This window comes from Engraulis encrasicolus, chromosome 6 (assembly GCF_034702125.1).
Source record: "Engraulis encrasicolus isolate BLACKSEA-1 chromosome 6, IST_EnEncr_1.0, whole genome shotgun sequence".
In the NCBI taxonomy this organism is placed as follows: Eukaryota; Metazoa; Chordata; class Actinopteri; order Clupeiformes; family Engraulidae; genus Engraulis; species Engraulis encrasicolus.
The window spans coordinates 30,652,903-30,671,356 of record NC_085862.1 but is presented as its reverse complement, the minus strand read 5'-3'; the positions used below and the strand labels follow the sequence as shown (position 1 = coordinate 30,671,356).

The following is an 18,454-nucleotide window of genomic DNA, read 5'->3' as shown; positions in this document are numbered from 1 at the left end:
TAAGCTTACATATAAGGAATGTTCATTAAAATGTGAATACTAGTGTTTAAAAATCGGTATGGTGCTCTTAAAATAATTGTTCAAGAAGACGCTTTTGCACAGCTCTGTAGGTGGGCAGGTGCGTATATTATACCAGTGGGGTTGTCATTCAAGTGTAAAGAAATCCTGCACACTGTCCATTCCACCAACAAACTTTAATACAACATGAAGAAGGTCGGATGACCGAAACAATGTATTAAAGTTTGTTGGTGGAATAGACAGTGTGCAGGATTTCTTTGCTCTTAAAATAATGAATTCATAGACAAAACCTTAGCAGGTGAGCTGAAAAAATTTCGGCGCCGCCCCCTGTGTCTCAAACCTAGTGACGGGCCTGCACATAACACAGTAACAACCCAATAACAGCAACTTACATTCTCAAAGACGCACGGTCGGCACACAGGCAAAGGACGAGGACGATGGGATCCTGAATCGTCCGAGACACAAAGAGAGAAATGAGAATAAGGAGAAGAGAGAGAGAAAGTCGGATCCACATTAACAGGCTACCACAGTCCTGCATGGAGTCCCCGTTGGTCACTTCTGCGCTGGTGGGCATAGCTCCGACCCCTTAATAAAAAGTGTTTTTTGCCGCAAAGTCTATATGTAAATGAGCTCATGTCCAGCTCGTGCAGGAAAGTCTGCACCAATCACAGGAGACAATAACAGCGTGCGCAGCACTCCTGTGCTTGTCCACAAAACGTCACTGGTACACACAGACACAGACACCCTGACGCCAGAATTCTGAACATACACTGACAAATGTTTTGCACTCAACTGCAGATGACACATGCTAATAATAACAGAAATAATATCTTAAGAAGCTAATTAATTTGACACATCACAACCAACAACAAGACAATGACAATTTGATCAGGGTTATAATTGGCTTTCACAAAAGGAGAGATTGAGAGGCCTAGAGAACATGCTGCTTGCTTGTTGTCTGCACACAAACCAAAATGTGGTTACGTTTATGGACACTGATTATTTTTGTTTAAGATGATTTATTTACTAGACACAGGCCTACATGACAATTTTGTCACTTCCTAAAATACTACTGCTCACATCCTCCGAGATCACTTTCACTGAATCAGGTTTAGGCAAACTGTTTCATCTCCCACTCAGCGTTTTTCCCACAAATGTCAGTGTTTCTTTTTGTCATCATTCAAGTGTACAGAAATCCTGCACACTGTCAATTCCACCAACAAACTTTAATACAATGTTTTGGTCATCCGACCTTCTTCAGGTTAACTTTACCTGAAGAAAGTCAGATGATCAAAACGTTACGTTATAGTATGTTGGAGGAATGGACAGTGTGCGGGATTTCTTTACACTTGAATGACAACCCTCTAGGATAATATCTTACGCACCTGTCCAGCCTTTTTTGTATTATGTTATCAGTAATTCTTTCATTCTTCCTCATAAAGTCAAGCAAGGCCAGGCCACATGTTCAGCATTTTAGCAGTCTGTATGCAAAACAATGTACAAGTTCACCAGTTCAACATTGCAGCAGGCAGGGGCGTTGCAGTAAATTGTGGGCCCTATGTTCAATTAGGCCAATGGAACCCCCCATCTCTACATACATCGGACTGTGTGTGCATGAATGAATGAATTTATTCAGTCTATTAGATGTAACAACATTGTACAGCAACAATAACCATGCATTGAAAGGGATAAATAGACAGGGATATACACAAAAAAAGTCCGAAGACTTATTTCCATTGTGCTCCCTTGTGGTCCCACTGGGCCCTGGTGACTCAGTCACACTTTAACCCTCTGTACGACACCCCTGGCAGCAGGCACAGAGCAGATGTCTCCTGGGTTGTTTTGGGAGTGTTCATGTGTGAAGAAGACTTACACGCTCTTGAGCAGAAGGGTGTTTCCAGTCTGAAAAAGAGAAGTATTTCATGATGCCAAATACAAGATGCCAAAACATGGTTCAATTGCTGCACGCAAAAAAGCAACTCAAAATTACTTTCTCTCATGTTTTTTATACAGTAGTCTCATAATAATGTGTATTGAACAAGGCTTTAGTAAGTAAGCCATAATATAGTTGATATTGTAAGATTCCCTCTTCATTTGCAGATGCTTCATTGGAAACAAATCAAGTCACATCAAATTAGGCCTGCTGGCTATTCAGTTCTGAATCAGACTTCTTGTCTCTAAATAAAGACGGATGAATACTGCGTTTCATTTCTTCCCCAGAAACTGAATGGTTTATTTTAGCAACATTTAAGTCAACATCATTACTGCAACCACCTGATGCCATTTAACTGAGAATGTCCTCTCAGTGTTTTTGTTCTGGTGAGACTCTGAACCTGAGGTCTTTGAACACTAACAGATTAAATATGATATAGGATAGTAGATATTACAAATATGTATTTTATCAGAGTTGTATAAAAGTAGAAGTAGAGGTACTTACAGTGTAATTACCACAATTACTTACAAATGTAATTACAACACTTATATGATATTGATGTTGAAACCATGTGATATCATAGGCTACTAGGCCTACTAGTGTTGTGATTATATATGTAAGAGTACTTCTACTTCTACTTTATACAACTCTGTATTTTATGCTGCATTTGATCAGCATCATAGACGTAGGAGTACTAACAGTTAAAGGTGGACACCGACCGACAGAGGTACGACCTAAAACCATATGCATCGCGCACAGTAGCTGAAGGGGAGGAGGAACTGGGAGCTGAGGTCATGCACTCCGATATCTTGTCGACCCAAAGACACACTTTCAGTCTGACTGACGGCAGTAGGGTCAAAGACGCGAGTTCGTGATTGTTCCATCAGTGTCCGAGAGCTGCCAAAGTAGACTAAATAATCATGGTAAAAGTATTTTGGGAACTTCATGGAGTCTGACTCCTAAATAGGCGTGTGATGGATAAATTAGTTTTTGACATTCGACAAATTGACGACGATAAGGTGGTCGCCACGGGGCACTGATGTGACGTCTGACCGCGTAAGTACCACATGTAAATACCACATGTATTTCCTATCCTATCATTGGCCATAGTGTTCTGAATCCACACATTACGTTAGAGCTCCTCGTATTGAAATGGGACTGTATCTCAGATAACGCGGCTTTTCATGGATAGATTGGTAGGCTATGAGGAAAATACGGACTGATTCACTCATCCGCCCAGTGTATTTGTCGTTTCAAAGTAGGCTATCAGGAAAATATATGGACTGATGCACTCATCCGCCCAGCGTGTTCATCTGTTCATCTGACTATTTGTCGTTTCAAAATGCCTATTTATAGCAGCAGTAAGTCGAGTGTCTGAGTGAAACGTTCTGATGGTAATGCGTTGCTGAATAGCTCAACATTGTTTTGCACCTGTTACGCAGTTGAGCATCGCTACAAACGCCGCTGATTCTCTGCAGTTGTTGATATCTGGATGTGGATGGGAAGGGACTCACACGTTGGTTACCGCTCTGACAGAGCATGTGTTATCCAACGACAATACACCACCTTTTCTTCTTACTATGTGCTTCGGGAATCTGCGACGGTAAGTTGCTCTGATGTGTGATACTTTTTAATAAATTGCGCTAGGAAAAAATGCGCAATTACGCATCATCCACCGGTGTCACGCGTTGATTTAACAGGTGGATCCAGATAAATTACAATAGCCTACCATTATCTGCGTATGAATTACCTTTCGATAGTCGATATAAGTAACCTAAACCTCTGCTCACTGTATCACTTTCTCCAGCCCAGAGCCGCTGTGCAGCAAATACCAGCCGTGGTCAATTTGTGCAAGTGGGCACAAGTTTCGAAGTGGTCTGCATCATCGACTGCAGAGGAAAAAGTCCCACCATTTACCAGGATACTACCAATGAACTTTCGCACGAGAAAGTCAATGGCACAATAATGCACATGGTTCAAAACATTTCCAGAAATACAACATATGCTTGCACATGTAGACAAGACAAGTCTTTCATCTGCGGCGTGGATGTATCAGTTGGATGTAAGTGTAACTACTACTTAAATAATTAAAAAAAACACTGTAATCTACTTTCATTCATAATAATATAAACTTTATTTCCATGCAAAATAAGAACAAGATATCTAGGTCTGTGGCTGCCGCATCCTAAATGTGCAATATGCACCAGCTCATATCAGGTTTTATGAATAGGCTACAAAATAGGCTAAAATAGGATAGAAAGTGGTCGCAGGTGCAAAAGTATTTTGTTGATATGTTGTGTGCGTAGGTATGGCTGAAGTAGTCTTGTTTTGTCTCTCAGATCCTCCTGAGGTTCCTCAGAACGTGGCGTGCGAGCAGGATGGAGAGTCCGGACCTGTCCGCTGCACTTGCAAAATGGGAACCAGAACTGACCTGTGGACAACCTCAGAGTTCCGGTCAGTAGAAATAGAAAGCCAGTGGCTTGCACTTGAAATCAAATGTGCAGCGCAAGGTTTGGTAACTTTGCTAAGCACACTTTCGTTTTTTATTTTCTCTACACGGTTGTTCCCAATTGTTCTACATCAGCGATTCTCAAACTATGGGGAAGATATTCTAAGTGGAATATAATAATTTAGTAAAATCAAAATAACAATATTGATTTATTTGAGCTGTATTATTTATTATTTGGGCCAGAAGTGGGCCCAAGCTGGAAAAGGTTGGGAACCCCTAATCTACATAATGTGCTTACATCAAGTCAAGTCAAGTCGATTTTATTGTCAATTTCTTAACATGCGCTGGTCATACAAATAATTGAAATTATGTTTCTTACTTTCCCATACAGACAGACATAGACTCTAGACTCTAGGTGTGGACATAGACAATTAGACACAAACAGCATACATAGGCCTACATTACACCTGGAGTACCTATACAATACCCATACAGACATACACCTGAACCAAGAGGGGTAGAGATGGAATAAGGATGGAAGACTATAAACATGGTCACTCCTTCATACAGTTAAATGTCTGCATTTTGTCCTTGGGACTGGTGGGCCATTGTGGACAGATAATTTAAGGTATCTTCGTCTCTCCTGTCTATGTGAATGTAAAGGAGAGCCTGAGCCGCATAGACTTCAGCCACTAAAAAGTGTGCAGATCTCTACTTCCTGGACCTTGCATATTCATCATGTCCATCCTGAACCAGCATGTGTGAACACAGTAACAATAGCCTAACTTACCTTTCATACTTTCTAGGGGTTTAAATGCCCTTAATGGATAGGATAGTATGAGATGATGACAAGAATCGAGTGGGAGAGAGAGTCGGAGGAGGATCGGAATTGAGCGCAGTCTAGAATCGAACCTGGGTCCCCATTGTAACAGGGCCTGGGCCATTTGAGCTGCGGCGAAGGCCAATTTTCATGGCTACGCTGTGATACTTGAGATTGGTTGTCATGATGCTGTGCTGTTTTTTCAGGGTGAGGACAGCATCTGGAAACTGCACGGATGTCCAGGTGACCTCCTCTGGGCCCAACAGGGCTGAATTCGACCCCGGCTCCCACTCCGAGTTCTTCGTCAGCGTTTCAGCCGTCAACAGACTAGGGCGCAGCGCTGCCAAGGAGATCAACGTAACTCTTAGCCACATAGGTAATGTATTCTTATAATCACGTTACGCAGCGCATGCTTGAATTGTGTTGTTTATAGTTGAATGATTGGATGATGCTGTATTACAAGAACACATTACATTTAACACAGTATATTCATCTAGTATAGAGGTTCATATTGTTTACCTAGCTTTAACGTAATGCAATATCATATGATATGATATTGTTTCATGTAATTGTAGTAATGCACAGAGGTGTTATTGTACACCTTGTATAGCAATGCAGACAGTATCCTCTGCTAATTCCATGATGGCAAGACTTTGTCATAAATGCACAGGTTACCATTTGTCTTTTTTTTTCAACCTTTATTTTATCAGGAAAATAGACCCGTTGAGATTAAAAATCTCTCTTTACAATCGCGTCCTGGCTAAGTGTCAGAACAAGTTACAAAATTAAAATCGGTTGCATTAAAATAACAACTCAAGTAAAACAATGACAAATCAATTGAAATAAAACTAAAACAATTACAATAAGGAACAATTACAAATAAGGAGTTCTCATCCTGGAATTAAAATCGCTCAATGGTATCAGTTCCATCTTTATGCATGGTCTTACAAGAACAGCTAGTTGCTTCAGGCAAACAGTGGGGTCCGACATGGACCTACGTGTCACACGCTGTGTCTCTGATACACGATGGATGACGTCAGCATTGCCTCTGCATTTCCTGCCGTGTCTGAACTCCTCCACCTCCTGTCACACCTCTCTCTCTCTCTCTCTCTCTCTCTCTCTCTCTCTCTCTCTCTCTCTCTCTCTCTCTCTCTCCAGTGAGGCCCACTCCTCCATCGCTGGTTGATGTGACCTGTTCCTCCAGATCCTGTGTCCTGCTCTTCACCAACGTCAGCTGCTGTCTCAACCTTGTGGTCGAGTACAGGCCAGACAGTGTTGGTAACTGGTCAACACACCACTTCCATGTAGGTAGTCCACTCATAGTTTGGAATGAGGGTACAATTTCCCTATAACTGAGGTGCCCAATTCAATGTGTGGTGCCCAACAGAGTTGGACGTCGGGCTTGAAGTGTTCACGTCAGAAGGCATGCTGGGTATTCACACCTCTTTGCTTGCAGCCTACAAGTGGCATTTAGCAGCCGTTGGCACAGTGCCATAGTGACAGACACAGCACCTGGTTTTAACACTATGGGGCTCTTTTCACGCCTTGCCTCACCTACTTAGTTTCTCTTGCCCTTTCACGTATTAAAATGTTATATCACAGTGTGTGTGTGTGTGTGTGTGTGTGTGTGTGTGAGAGAGAGAGAGAGAGGCTCTCATGGCAAAACCCTCAGTTGTTCCTACAAGATAAATGATAGGATCTAAAACATCAGTCACTGTTTCAATCTCACCCTATGTAGTATGCATACTTCACAGCATATGAAACAAGTGCACAGTGAAAATTGTATTCTATTCTATTCTATTCTATTCTATTCTATTCCATTCTGTTCTATTATGTAAGGATACAGTGCCTAGGAATGGTAGCTCGAAAATTGCAAATGCACTTTCGGTATTGTGTATTGTGTATGCCAGTGATTAGCAATACCTGTATGCCAAGATGCATAGCCTGATTAGCTTGCTTACGCAAGGGGACATGAAATTGACTCAGGCTGTGCCGACATGTCCCATGCGAACGCTAGCAGCACTGACTCAGAGTGCACAACACACTCTTTCAGACTGATTCAGAAAGTAAGGCAGAAAAATGTCAGCACACGGGGGATTTTCTTCAACAGCCATTTCCTGAGTGACATCAGTGGCTTTCACAGTTTTATTTTCCCTGCTGCAATGTCATCCGTTTTTTTTCCTTCATTGTTTTTTATCAATGAAAGTATTAGCGTGAACTGTCTGTCTGTGGTCTGAGGCTGATGGTTGCCAATCTCCTCCTCAAGCGTTCAGACTCAAACCACAACTGGAGCGTCGCCGTCTCGCTGGAGCCGTTTGTGTTGTACCATTTCCGAGGCAGGCTGAAGTCACGACCACACGTGGGTTTGTGGAGCCACTGGAGTGACATCGGCCAGCGCAGGACAGAGGAGGAAGGTGATTGGCTTTTAATGGGTACTGTTTTGTTGTTTGTTTCCTGTACGTTGTATGCAGAGTGTGGAGATCAGATAAGGCAATGATTGAGGTGAGTATGACACTGGTTGCAGGTAAATGTATCCAGGGCAGCGGAGAGCTTCTGGACAGGCCTGGGACAAACTCATCTGAAAGGTCCTCCTACGCAATATATACAGTATAATGTAATGGGCACCCAATTATGACCCCTCCCTTTTCCCTTGACCAGGGAAAACTGACCCCTTTTTCTCAATCCAGTCATGATAATGTGAAATCTACTCTCATAACACTATTTAATGAGCATGTGCAGTGCTCATTTCAGTTATTGTACATTATCCATTATTTACATGACTTCACATGTCTATTGTATTGATTTACAGTATGTTATCAGTATACAGTAGCAGGCATGCTGCCACAAAACCTCAGATTTGGATGAGGATTGTGGCAGAAGCAAAAGTGGTTTTGTGTGCCACAAAGATTTACTTACTGCAACCTTCTAGAAATTACCATTATTTTCCACTAACAGTCATTCTGTCTAGACACAGTAAATATGTCAGGTTTGAATAGGTGCTACGGATTCATATCTTAGTTTTCACATAGGTTTCATGAACAGCATTCATGCCGCAAAGCAAGTTGATTTCACACAGTGATAGTCAAAATAGTCAAAACTCAAAATAGTCCAAATCTCGCTCCTAATAGGCAAATATCTGTAATGGAATTGCATTGTTCAAATGTGCAGTGTTATAAAACAGGTCTCATTTTGCCTTATATATATATGTGTACGTGTCTGTTGTGCTGCTCTGCAAACGTGGGCCTAATTGTGACCTCATATTATCAGTTCACAGTAGCAGGTATGTAGCCACAAAACCTCAGATATGAAGGAGGATAGTGAAACGAGCAGAAGAGGTTTTCTGTGTCTCAAAGATTTACTGACAGTAGCTTGTAGAAATTACCTTTATTTTCCACTAACAACATCATTCTGTCTCGCTACCGAAGGGCTATTCTATGTCAGGATTGAGGTGCCACAGATTCTTATCTTTTCATGTACACAGTAGGTTTCACCGACAGCATGCATGCTTCACAAAGGATGCTGCAGAGCAACCCAATTTCACCAGATCAGAATCACGGTCATAATAGACAAATATCTGGAATGGAATTGTATTGTTCACAATTAGCAAAATAAGAAACCAGGTCTCATTTTGAGCAAGTGTTTGTGCTCTTTAACGATAAACAATAAGTCATCATTTTCTTGCTGAGTTACTCATCTCAAAGGGTGCACTTTTTGAACATGGACTTTATTATGTACTAGCTGTGTACGTGATTCCCAGCAATGGCGTAGTCAACAGTTGGACTGAGTGCATTTCAAAGACAGTATATCTTACTTACAATGAAGACAATAGAAGTCATATTGTTAATGTTCTTGACAGTGATTGCTTCTTGATTTTGCTTTGATTTCAGCCCCTTCAGAACTGGATGTGTGGTACATGGAGGAATCACCCCGTACATATATACTGCTTTGGAAGGTACGTCTTCATGTGTTTCTGTAAAGAAGTTTGCCATACTGTACTTACACATTGAATGGTTTTCTCAGTCTGTTTGTCTGTCTGCGGCGCCCCCCTACACGCATGCATGCATGCACACACGCACACACACACACACACACACACACACACACACACACACACACACACACACACACACACACACACACACACACACACACACACACACACACACACACTGTGATACATGCACACAAGAATTATTTTTTTATACGTGAAAGGGCAAGAGAAACTAAGTAGGTGAGGCAAGGCGTGAAAAGAGCCCCATAGTGTTAAAACCAGGTGCTGTGTCTGTCACTATGGTACTGTGCCAACGGCTGCTAAATGCCACTTGTAGGCTGCAAGCACAGAGGTGTGAATACCCAGCATGCCTTCTGACGAGAACGTTCCAAGACCGATGTCCAACTCTGTTGGGGTTTCAGTTTACTGTACATCGATGTTCAAGTCACTTAGAGGAAATGGCAGTGTCTAGATCCTTGTTGGGCAGTTGTGGAGACTGAGAGAATTTAGCTGAATCCAACATGTCACTAATGAAAATGATCCTCGGTCTAGGCATTTCGGTTGGTGTTAAAAAACATTAAGCCTTAGGCATTGGAGCACAAAATAAAGATTGTTTGGACTTTGTAAAGCAGCTGAAGTGCCTGGACCGAGGATGTTTTGTTGAACATTGCACCCTCCAAGAGCACCAGTTGATTTTGAGGCATACTAGTAGCACTATGTGTTATGTCACTCAAGTTTGCTTTTTAAGAACCTGTTTTCTGATTTCGTTGGCTGCAGTTTACCTCTGTGGTAATAAAACTACAGTATATTTTACAGATGTGTTTGCTGATTGAAATCGTGACACACTCAAATGCTTCCTTTGCTCCTGTCAACTGCATTGAGTATTCCCTGCTGTGCTGTATTTTGTGTGATAAGATGAACCCTCTGTCTCCATAACAGAAGCTGAGCCTATCAGAGGCCAAGGGCAACATTACAGGATACACAGTGCTAGTCGAGAACACTAAGACGAAGAAGACGCAGTCCAGTACTGTCCGGGATGACACCAGCTTCACAACTGACCTGTGTCCAGAGTGCTTCATCTCCATCTCCGCTGTGAACTCCAAAGGCCGATCTCCACCTGCAAATTTGTCAATACCGCGTGAATATGGTAGGTTAAATCACAATTATTCCTAATTTTGTATCACTTGGTCTATTCCTCCTTCTGTGAAGCGATGAAGATACTGCAACATATAGAGTTAAAAGTGAGGTCATCTGGAGTCATTGGGTTAAAATGAAAAGTGGCTGTACTATATCCCCCGTCAAAGTACAGGACAAACTCTGATTTAACTTCTGACTACCAGAAGTCTGCACACTTGAAATCTTTCAATTATGAACTTAAATTCTATTCCATGCAATCCATGTCAGAACAGCCACATGATTGAAATGTTGTTCTCAACTCAACTCAACTTTATTTATTTGTCATTTCACATGACAAGCATAGACTCATTATGCCCAATCCTATCATGGATCAGATGGAATAAATGTAATATAATGATTTAAAATGTGCAGACATCTCCTTAACTGGAGTCTTTAGCATGGTTCTTTGAGAAATGTGATGATGCCTTGATTGTGTCTTCTCAGGTCATGCTCCTCAGATCATGTCCAAGGTAGCTCACAGCAATGGCAGCATTGCCCTCTCCTGGAAGAGGCCTGTTACTGCAGCTGGTGCAGCTGTGACTGGCTATCTAGTAGAGTGGCTTCTCGCTGAGGGGAACTACAAGGGCCAGCAGTGGGAAAGGCTCCACAGAGATCAACATAGTATCCACATCACAGGTCACTGAAGTATACAAAAAGAAAAACAGTCACCTAATAAATCATGTGAAAATAAGTTTACATTTTTAGCTAATAATGTCTTAAGTTATCTAACCCCTTCATCTGTGGATGTTCTTTTTATATGAAGGTCTTCAGCCACATGAATGTTATAAAGGTGCAGTTTACACTCTCTTCAAAGATGGACGAGGGAAGACAGAATTTGACATTTCCTATCAGCCTAAAGGTAAACCGTCCTTGTTTTCTAAAATATTATTTACAGCAATTCTTCCGAGTATTAAATTTCTTCTTTCATTAGGCTTTGTGTTGTTTATTATTCATGACTGCATAAAAATATCAATATTGCAGTTCCAGACAGAGGTCCTGGTGTTATACATATTCGATCCCTGCTGGATGAGGACAACACGGTGCAGGTGACGTGGTCGCCAGTGCAGAGACCGCTGTGGAGAGGCTGCCTCACAAAATACACCATCTACATTGAAGGACCCAATGGAGAAAAACTCCAGCATGGTAAATGGACATGTTCCTGTACGTCTTGAAAATGGCTACTACCATTCACAATGACCTCATTATTAACATGAGACATTTCATTCAGAATCAACTCAATTTAATTCTGAATAAAACTTACTGTATTTCCGCTTTGAAAACATTGTGTAAATACTTCACAATTGGGGAATTAAATGAAAGTGCAATGTTAACTCTATTCAACCTATTTTAATTCTGAATCTTAAGAACATCATGTAAAGGTGGCCAATGTCGTACCATAATTACTTTGAATAAGGGAAGTTGGCTTAACCCCTGATTGTTTAGGAAAGGCCTTTGGGTGTGAGCAACTGGATCAGTACATTTGTTGTAGAAAATCCACACTCTCGACTACAATTAACTTTATTTTGTGGGATAGCATGACGGACGGACAGGAGTTTTAGTCTAAGCCATCTTCAGTATCTTTGCCAAAATGTCTGTCTGTTTATCAGGCTAAGCCATCTTCAGCATCTTGGCCAAAATGTCTGTCTGTTTATCATTCTAATCCACTAAATTTCTACAAGAATCGGAGTCAAGAGTGTGGCTTTTCTACGTATAACAAAATGCCTTGAGGACTAAACATGAATATAAGCCTTAATTTTCTTCATCATTCATAAAATTCATACTCTCTCTCTCTACTTTTCCTTGACTAGAAATCAAGCCATAGAGTAGTGGTGAACAGCAGGTTGTAGACTAATTGCTGTAGATTCTTGTGTCTTCTTGGTTTATTTTTGTTCTTTTCTTTGGGTAATGTAACATACAAACAGTTTTTCTCTTTAAAGTCACCACTGAGGTTGAGTCCTTAATATCTTGCAGAAGTGAAAGACATCATGTCCACGGATTTGCGAGTCCCTGCCCTCATCCCCGGTCAGAAATACACAGTTTACATGACTGCATGGAACGCTGCCGGAGAGAGTTCGCGAGGAGATTCACGAGTTTTCACCCTCAAATCCAGAGGTAAGGCGGCCGGCCTGCTGTGAAGGTCACCCAGTAGTGCAAGGGCGGGGAACCTTTTTCATTCGAAGGGCCATTTGAAATTCATCCGAGGGCTGTAAAAGTCCTCCGAGGGCCGTATTATGAACACAAACCAGGATTTTCCCCTTGACTTCCACCTTTTAAACAAACACCACCTTCTCTAGGTTCCCTGAATATAACTTAATTGTATTGCAAATGCATTTTCTAAGATTCCTTTACAAAATATGTCATATTTCATGTGAAGCTGAATAACATTAAAATTGTATCAGGGGCCGGATAAAATGGCCTCAAGGGTCGCAAACGGGACATAGGTTCCCCACCCCTGCAGTAGCTAGCTGTGAAGAGCTCAGATGTCTGTGGTGAAGATGCACGGCCTCCGAGCGAAAACTGTTAACCGGTGGTTGCTTGCATCCAGGGTTGCCAGATGAGGCTGATGATTTCCAGCCCAAGAAATGCTCAAAACCCGCCTGGAAGCACTAAATCTCGCCCAATTCTATTGATTTCTATGGCCAAAAATGCAATTTTTACCCACAGACGGTCAGCCTAAGCAGCCCAATTGGGCGGGAAACTGCCCAATCTGGCAACACTGCTTGCATCAACTGCTTGTACTGATGTGGTGACGCTCTTAAGCGAAGCCTGTGGCTCTTCCTCACTGACAGACCAGACTGCCACGTGGTCTTACTATTTCCTGTCAATGGTAGGAAAATGTGAACAATACGAAACTGTTTTTTTTTCACTTGACTGAAAAAGGTCTTAAATATTTTGCTTTCACTTTGCGCAATGCATTCACTTGAATGGAATCATTTTGCAATGTTATTTGTTGTGTCGTCTGAGCTTGCTTCACTTCCTGTAAGTTGTTGCAACAGTACAAGGATACAAGGATGTTTGTCATATACATAGAGAAACTTAATTGTCACATGTAATGAAATGAATGCGCTATATCCAATGTTCTTACTATAAGTACTGTGTGTTCTGATGCACAGACACATGATGCAAAAGATTGAGTAGCAACATTCTCTGTACCTGCATCATCTCTCAATACCAAAGAGTTCAACTGTAGTGAAAGTGAAGTGAAAGCCCATTGGGAAACTCCAACTCCCATTGTCATTGTGACACAGCACTCCACAGCACACATTTTTTTTTTTTTTTTTACCTTTATTTAACCAGGAAAAATAAACCCGTTGAGATTAAGAACCTCTTTTACAAGGGTGTCCTGGCCAAGTGGCGGCTCAAGTTACAAAATTAAAATTACACAGTTGCATTAAAATAACAAATCAAGTAAAATAACACGTCAATTGAAACAGTTACAGACAATAGACTCTGTCTCAAGTGATCTCATCTTGGAATTAAAATCGTTCAATGGAATCAGATCTGTTAGTTTCAAGTCCTTTTGTAGATTGTTCCATGAGGTAGGGGCTGAAAACACAAATGCCCTCTTCCCCAGTTCTGTGCGGAAGCAAGGGACAGAGAGTAACAAATGGCCTTTAGAGCGCAGACCATAAGACTCAATATTCCTCACTGTGATTAGGCTGCAGATGTAAGATGGCAGTAGTCCGAGTATTGCCTTGTAAATAAATGTATACCAGTGAGTAAGTCTCCTGGTAGTCAGTGAAGACCATTTAACTCTGGCATAGAGTTCACAGTGATGAGTTTGGGCCCTACAGTTAGTGATGAACCTCAGGGCACCATGATACACAGAGTCAATCTTACTCAGACATTGGGATGAAGCATTCATGTACAGCAGGTCTGCATAGTCTAAAATGGATACAAACGTTGCAGAGACAAGGCGCTTCTTAACATGAAAGGAAAAACAAATTTTATTTCTAAATAAAAAACCTAACTTTAGTTTAAGTTTCCTCACAAGATTTTCAATGTGGGCTTTGAACGTCAAAGTATCATCAAGCAAAATACCCAGGTATTTATACAAATGTACCACCTCAATTTCAGTTCCCTCAAGGGTGAGTACTGAGGGGATGATTGATGGTACTTTCCTTGGCTTTGAGAACAACATTTGCTTCACATGTGAATACTGCACACGATGAAATTGCATTTATGCCTCACCCGTGCAAGGGGGCAGCCCTCAATGGCGCCGTTAGGGAGCAGTGCGGCGGGACGATACCGTGCTCAGGGTACCTCAGTCATGGAGGAGGATGGGGGAGAGCACTACTCAGTACCCCAACAACCTGGTGGGTTGGCAGTCGATCCGGCAACCTTTGGGCTACAAGTCTGATGCCCTAACCGCTTACACATGACTGCCCATTACGCAGAGCCACTGACAGCTTTGGTTTAGCCGAGGACAAAGTCATCTGAATCCAATTCTGGGACCCCCTCTTTCTGTGGGCCCGGGACAACTGACCCCTTTGCCCCTGTCCTGTTGGCTTCCCTGGTTTATGTTCACTACGAGTTTTATTTGGATTTTGATGTCACGCAAAAAAAACAGCTCTCTTCTTCTAAACATTATGGATATTTCAGCCTTCACCAAACATAATTTTTGTTGATTTCAGAGGAGCAATCCCAACTGTTTGTTGGTATCGTGGTGACGATCATCAGCATGGCTGTTCTGCTGGTGGCCCTGTGTCTATGTCAAGCTTTCTCACTTCGACATAGGTAAGGATAGGACGATGGCATTAATGAAAAAAATGAGACATAAGACCATAGCCAAGAAAACATTTACAATGCACCCAGGAAGCAACTAATGCTGTGCACTCAGACCATTTTAACCCAGTAAGGCACAGCCCCTGTTATAAATTAGCTGTTACCAGAATGGCAATGACCAAGTCATAATGTATTACTAAAGTCCCTGCATACTGTCATAGTGGTGTAGTACTATGGTAGGTGACTATTACAGTGTTCCACTGGTGGAACGGCACGCGTGAAGAGGGCTACTGTTCCTTTTCAGGTGTTCTGTTTTCTCTGCCTTTCTAATACACTTAACTGTAAATACTGTAAAATCATAACCTATTCGGTCTCCATTCTCCGTAGATGCCTGACGTGTTGTCACCTACTTCCGGACATGGTCCCAGATCCCGCCAACAGTAAATGGGCCAAAGAATGTTCTGGAAAAATGGTAGGCCCTGTACCTAGCAATATAACTTTTATCATGTTTGGTTATTTGATTTGAGATAACGTTATAATTTGGCATACAGCAAATTTGTCTTCTCCCTGCTGTTGAATAAGTAAATAGCCACACTCTTCAGGTTTCTGTCTTATTTACTCACCCGAAGAGCTCTGTCCTTAATATATTCAATTCATTTACTTTATGTGTGATTCAGCACCCAGTTAGCATTTTTTTGAAGTAACAATAGTAACAGGCGATTATGTGATCGCATACAGTGCTGTGACACCTGAAATAAGTGGTAAATGTCCACAACATTGCCAGTGCTCCCAGTTGGTCAATGGCACGACGCCTCGGACTCCAGTCCCTCTTCAAGTTCAACCTGGGTCCAAGGCGTGGTGCTGGGAGCATTGCAATTGTTGCAGATATTTCTCATTTACTTCAGTAGTTTTGTTTTGTCCGGCACCTGTGCCACTGATGTGCGTGCCGCGCATTCTCCTCTTTCATGATATGACACCACCTCCCTCCCACAGGGTGAGAAGAGCTTGCAGCTGTACCTGAGCGTGAGTGACATGAGCGTGAGTGAGGAGGAGGAGCCCGACACCCTGGAGGTGAAGGAGATGTCGAGGGAGAGCCTGATGGTGGAGGAGGAGGCCCGGGACCAGGACGAGCTCAGCAGCAGCAGCAGCAGGAGATCCAGCCTGACGCAGCGGGGCAAGTGTGTCACCTCCTACACCCTCAACTGTCCCCCGAGCGCCTACCTGAAGAGCTACTCCCAGGAGTCCGACGAGACCCAGGCGTCCTGCAGCACGGAGTTGACCGTGGACTACCTCTCCACGCCGGAGATGTTGGACGGGGACAGTGACGCGGAGGGGGGAAGAGGAGAGGAGGAGGAGGAGGGGGATGAAGAGGATGAGGAGGAGGGCGGTATGGGCGGGACTCTGTTCCTCCCCTGTCCTCTGTTTCATCCTGGGGTTTCCTTTGGGGGGAGGCTGACTTTGGACAGCGTGAAGGTTGACTGTGGGGAGTTCGGCGGTGATGAGCCATTCATCTTGCACAGTTGACAAACGAAATGTATGAGCGAGCCAGTGGACATGGACAATGAACAATGAACTGACTAATGTCCTGGACAAACAAGCATTTCTACATAATCAATTCATAGCTGGTTCGATGTGAAATATGTATGTATGTATATAACCTGTGTACAGTAACCCCTTGGCCTATACATCTGTCCTGTACACCTGTAACTTGATTTTTGTAGCAAAGATAATAATGTCAAAAACTCTCTAATGCCTCTTTTCCACGGCCAGTTTTCTGGTAGGCCTACAGCTAGACAAAGCGCGACTCAGCTGCCACTTCGAATAGGCACGACGACACAGCTCAATTGTAAAGCAAAAAGTGTCAACCGAGTCGCACTGTCTCGAGCTGTAGGCCTACCAGAAAGCGAGGTATAAATCTCTTACTAACACTGACTGTATCCACAAGCACAACAGCAGTTGATGAGTTGTATCATAGCACGAGAGAAACTAATGACTTTCAGAAAGGTGATGCATTCACAATTACTGATAGAAGAATTTCAGTCCCCCACCATGAACATGCATCATTTTAAGACAATGGAACGAGGCCCTCAAATTGTTATGTAATTATGTAGTCTTGACATGGATTTGTCCTCATTCAGAACAAGTTCAAGCAGCGACAGGAAGCCAGTGAAGACTGGTAGGTAGTGGGAAAATTGCAGTTCTATGTGTAAATTGTAAATAAACCCAAAAGCAGTGATCTCTTAATCATATTAGAGAGTAAAGCATCTTTAAAGGGAGACTTTAAAGTGTGAGATTTTTAGTTGTTTATTACCAGAATTCATGCTGCCCATTCACTAATATGTTACCTTCTTCATGAATACTTACCACCACCATCAAAGTATTCATTATGACTGGAAAACTAGCATTTTTCATGCATGAAAAGGGGGATCTTCTCCATGGTCCGCCATCTTGAATTTCCAAAAATAGCTATTTTTAGCTGCAAAAATAACTCTACTTGGACCATACTAGAAAATATTTGTTTATTACTTAGTAAACTTTCATGCAAAGATCAAATTTGGCAATAGGCAGCCCAATTTCAATGAGCAGCACAGTAGTAGTACCTTTTTTGACCATTTCCTGCACAGTGTCCTGCAGATCAAAGCCATATTCAGGAAATACAGACTGTAGAACGTTTTACAGAGCAAGTATTCCTCCCAGACAGAATGTTAGGCCTATATCAGGCAGGGGCTTACCACAAGCTAGTGAGAGAAGCTTTGTGCAGTTGTGGATTATGGGGTCAAGCGACCCTTATTACATAACCCTGTCACCAAACACTCCCATCAAGCAGAGTCTAGCAACCCCATGGTGACAGGCCCTTAATGACATGGCTTGGTGATGGCTTTGCATTGTCAATGTTTGCTCAGGCACAAGAGCACACCAAGGCAGATTTTGTAATTATCCATTTGAAAACAGTGCAGTAGCCTGCGTAGTAGATGTGTGTTTTAGGCCTAGTTTTTTGCCCTGCTGTCTTGAGCATGATTGTTAAGTGGTTTTTCGATCATCTGCTTAATTTGTCTCTTTAGAAACACAATATGAAAGGGGCTCTTTTAATATTTTGTTTGATCTTTCCTGATTTTTTTTTTTTTTAGCTTGCTTTGTTTACTCTGTGCTCTAATGGCTGCTGGTGTTTTCTGGGGCTGTGGTTTTGTCCAGCTCATCTTTTGTTTTGGCAGTCTGAATCAAAAAGGCACAGCCTCCTGGTGGTAGCTATTTGTCATTACAGATTGGCCATTAAGGTCATATAGGTGATAGATTCAAGAGACATCTCAAACTATTTGGAAACACTGTGGACTCTACATGGTA

At 42.3% G+C, this 18,454-nt stretch overlaps 1 protein-coding gene across 1 annotated transcript; it reads left to right on the top strand.

The window, feature by feature from the left end:
* Positions 1-2,799: 2,799 nt before the first annotated feature.
* il12rb2 (interleukin 12 receptor, beta 2a) lies at positions 2,800-17,158 on the top strand. The gene is made up of 15 exons (XM_063201232.1): positions 2,800-3,554; positions 3,759-4,013; positions 4,291-4,405; positions 5,427-5,596; positions 6,379-6,524; positions 7,487-7,634; positions 9,108-9,172; positions 10,151-10,358; positions 10,832-11,023; positions 11,151-11,246; positions 11,369-11,530; positions 12,359-12,499; positions 15,022-15,124; positions 15,500-15,584; positions 16,106-17,158. The coding sequence occupies exons 1-15, from the start codon at positions 3,491-3,493 to the stop codon at positions 16,634-16,636; spliced, it is 2,481 nt and encodes an 826-aa protein (XP_063057302.1). The 5' UTR covers positions 2,800-3,490; the 3' UTR covers positions 16,637-17,158.
* Positions 17,159-18,454: the final 1,296 nt, after the last annotated feature.

Excerpts from the sequence above, each read along its gene's own strand:
- il12rb2 (XM_063201232.1), top strand. The coding sequence starts at position 3,491 with ATGTGTTATCCAACGACAATACACCACCTTTTCTTCTTACTATGTGCT. Across the intron at positions 11,531-12,358 it reads TGGAGAAAAACTCCAGCATG|AAGTGAAAGACATCATGTCC; the intron begins GTAAATGGACAT and ends AATATCTTGCAG. Across the intron at positions 15,585-16,105 it reads AAGAATGTTCTGGAAAAATG|GGTGAGAAGAGCTTGCAGCT; the intron begins GTAGGCCCTGTA and ends TCCCTCCCACAG.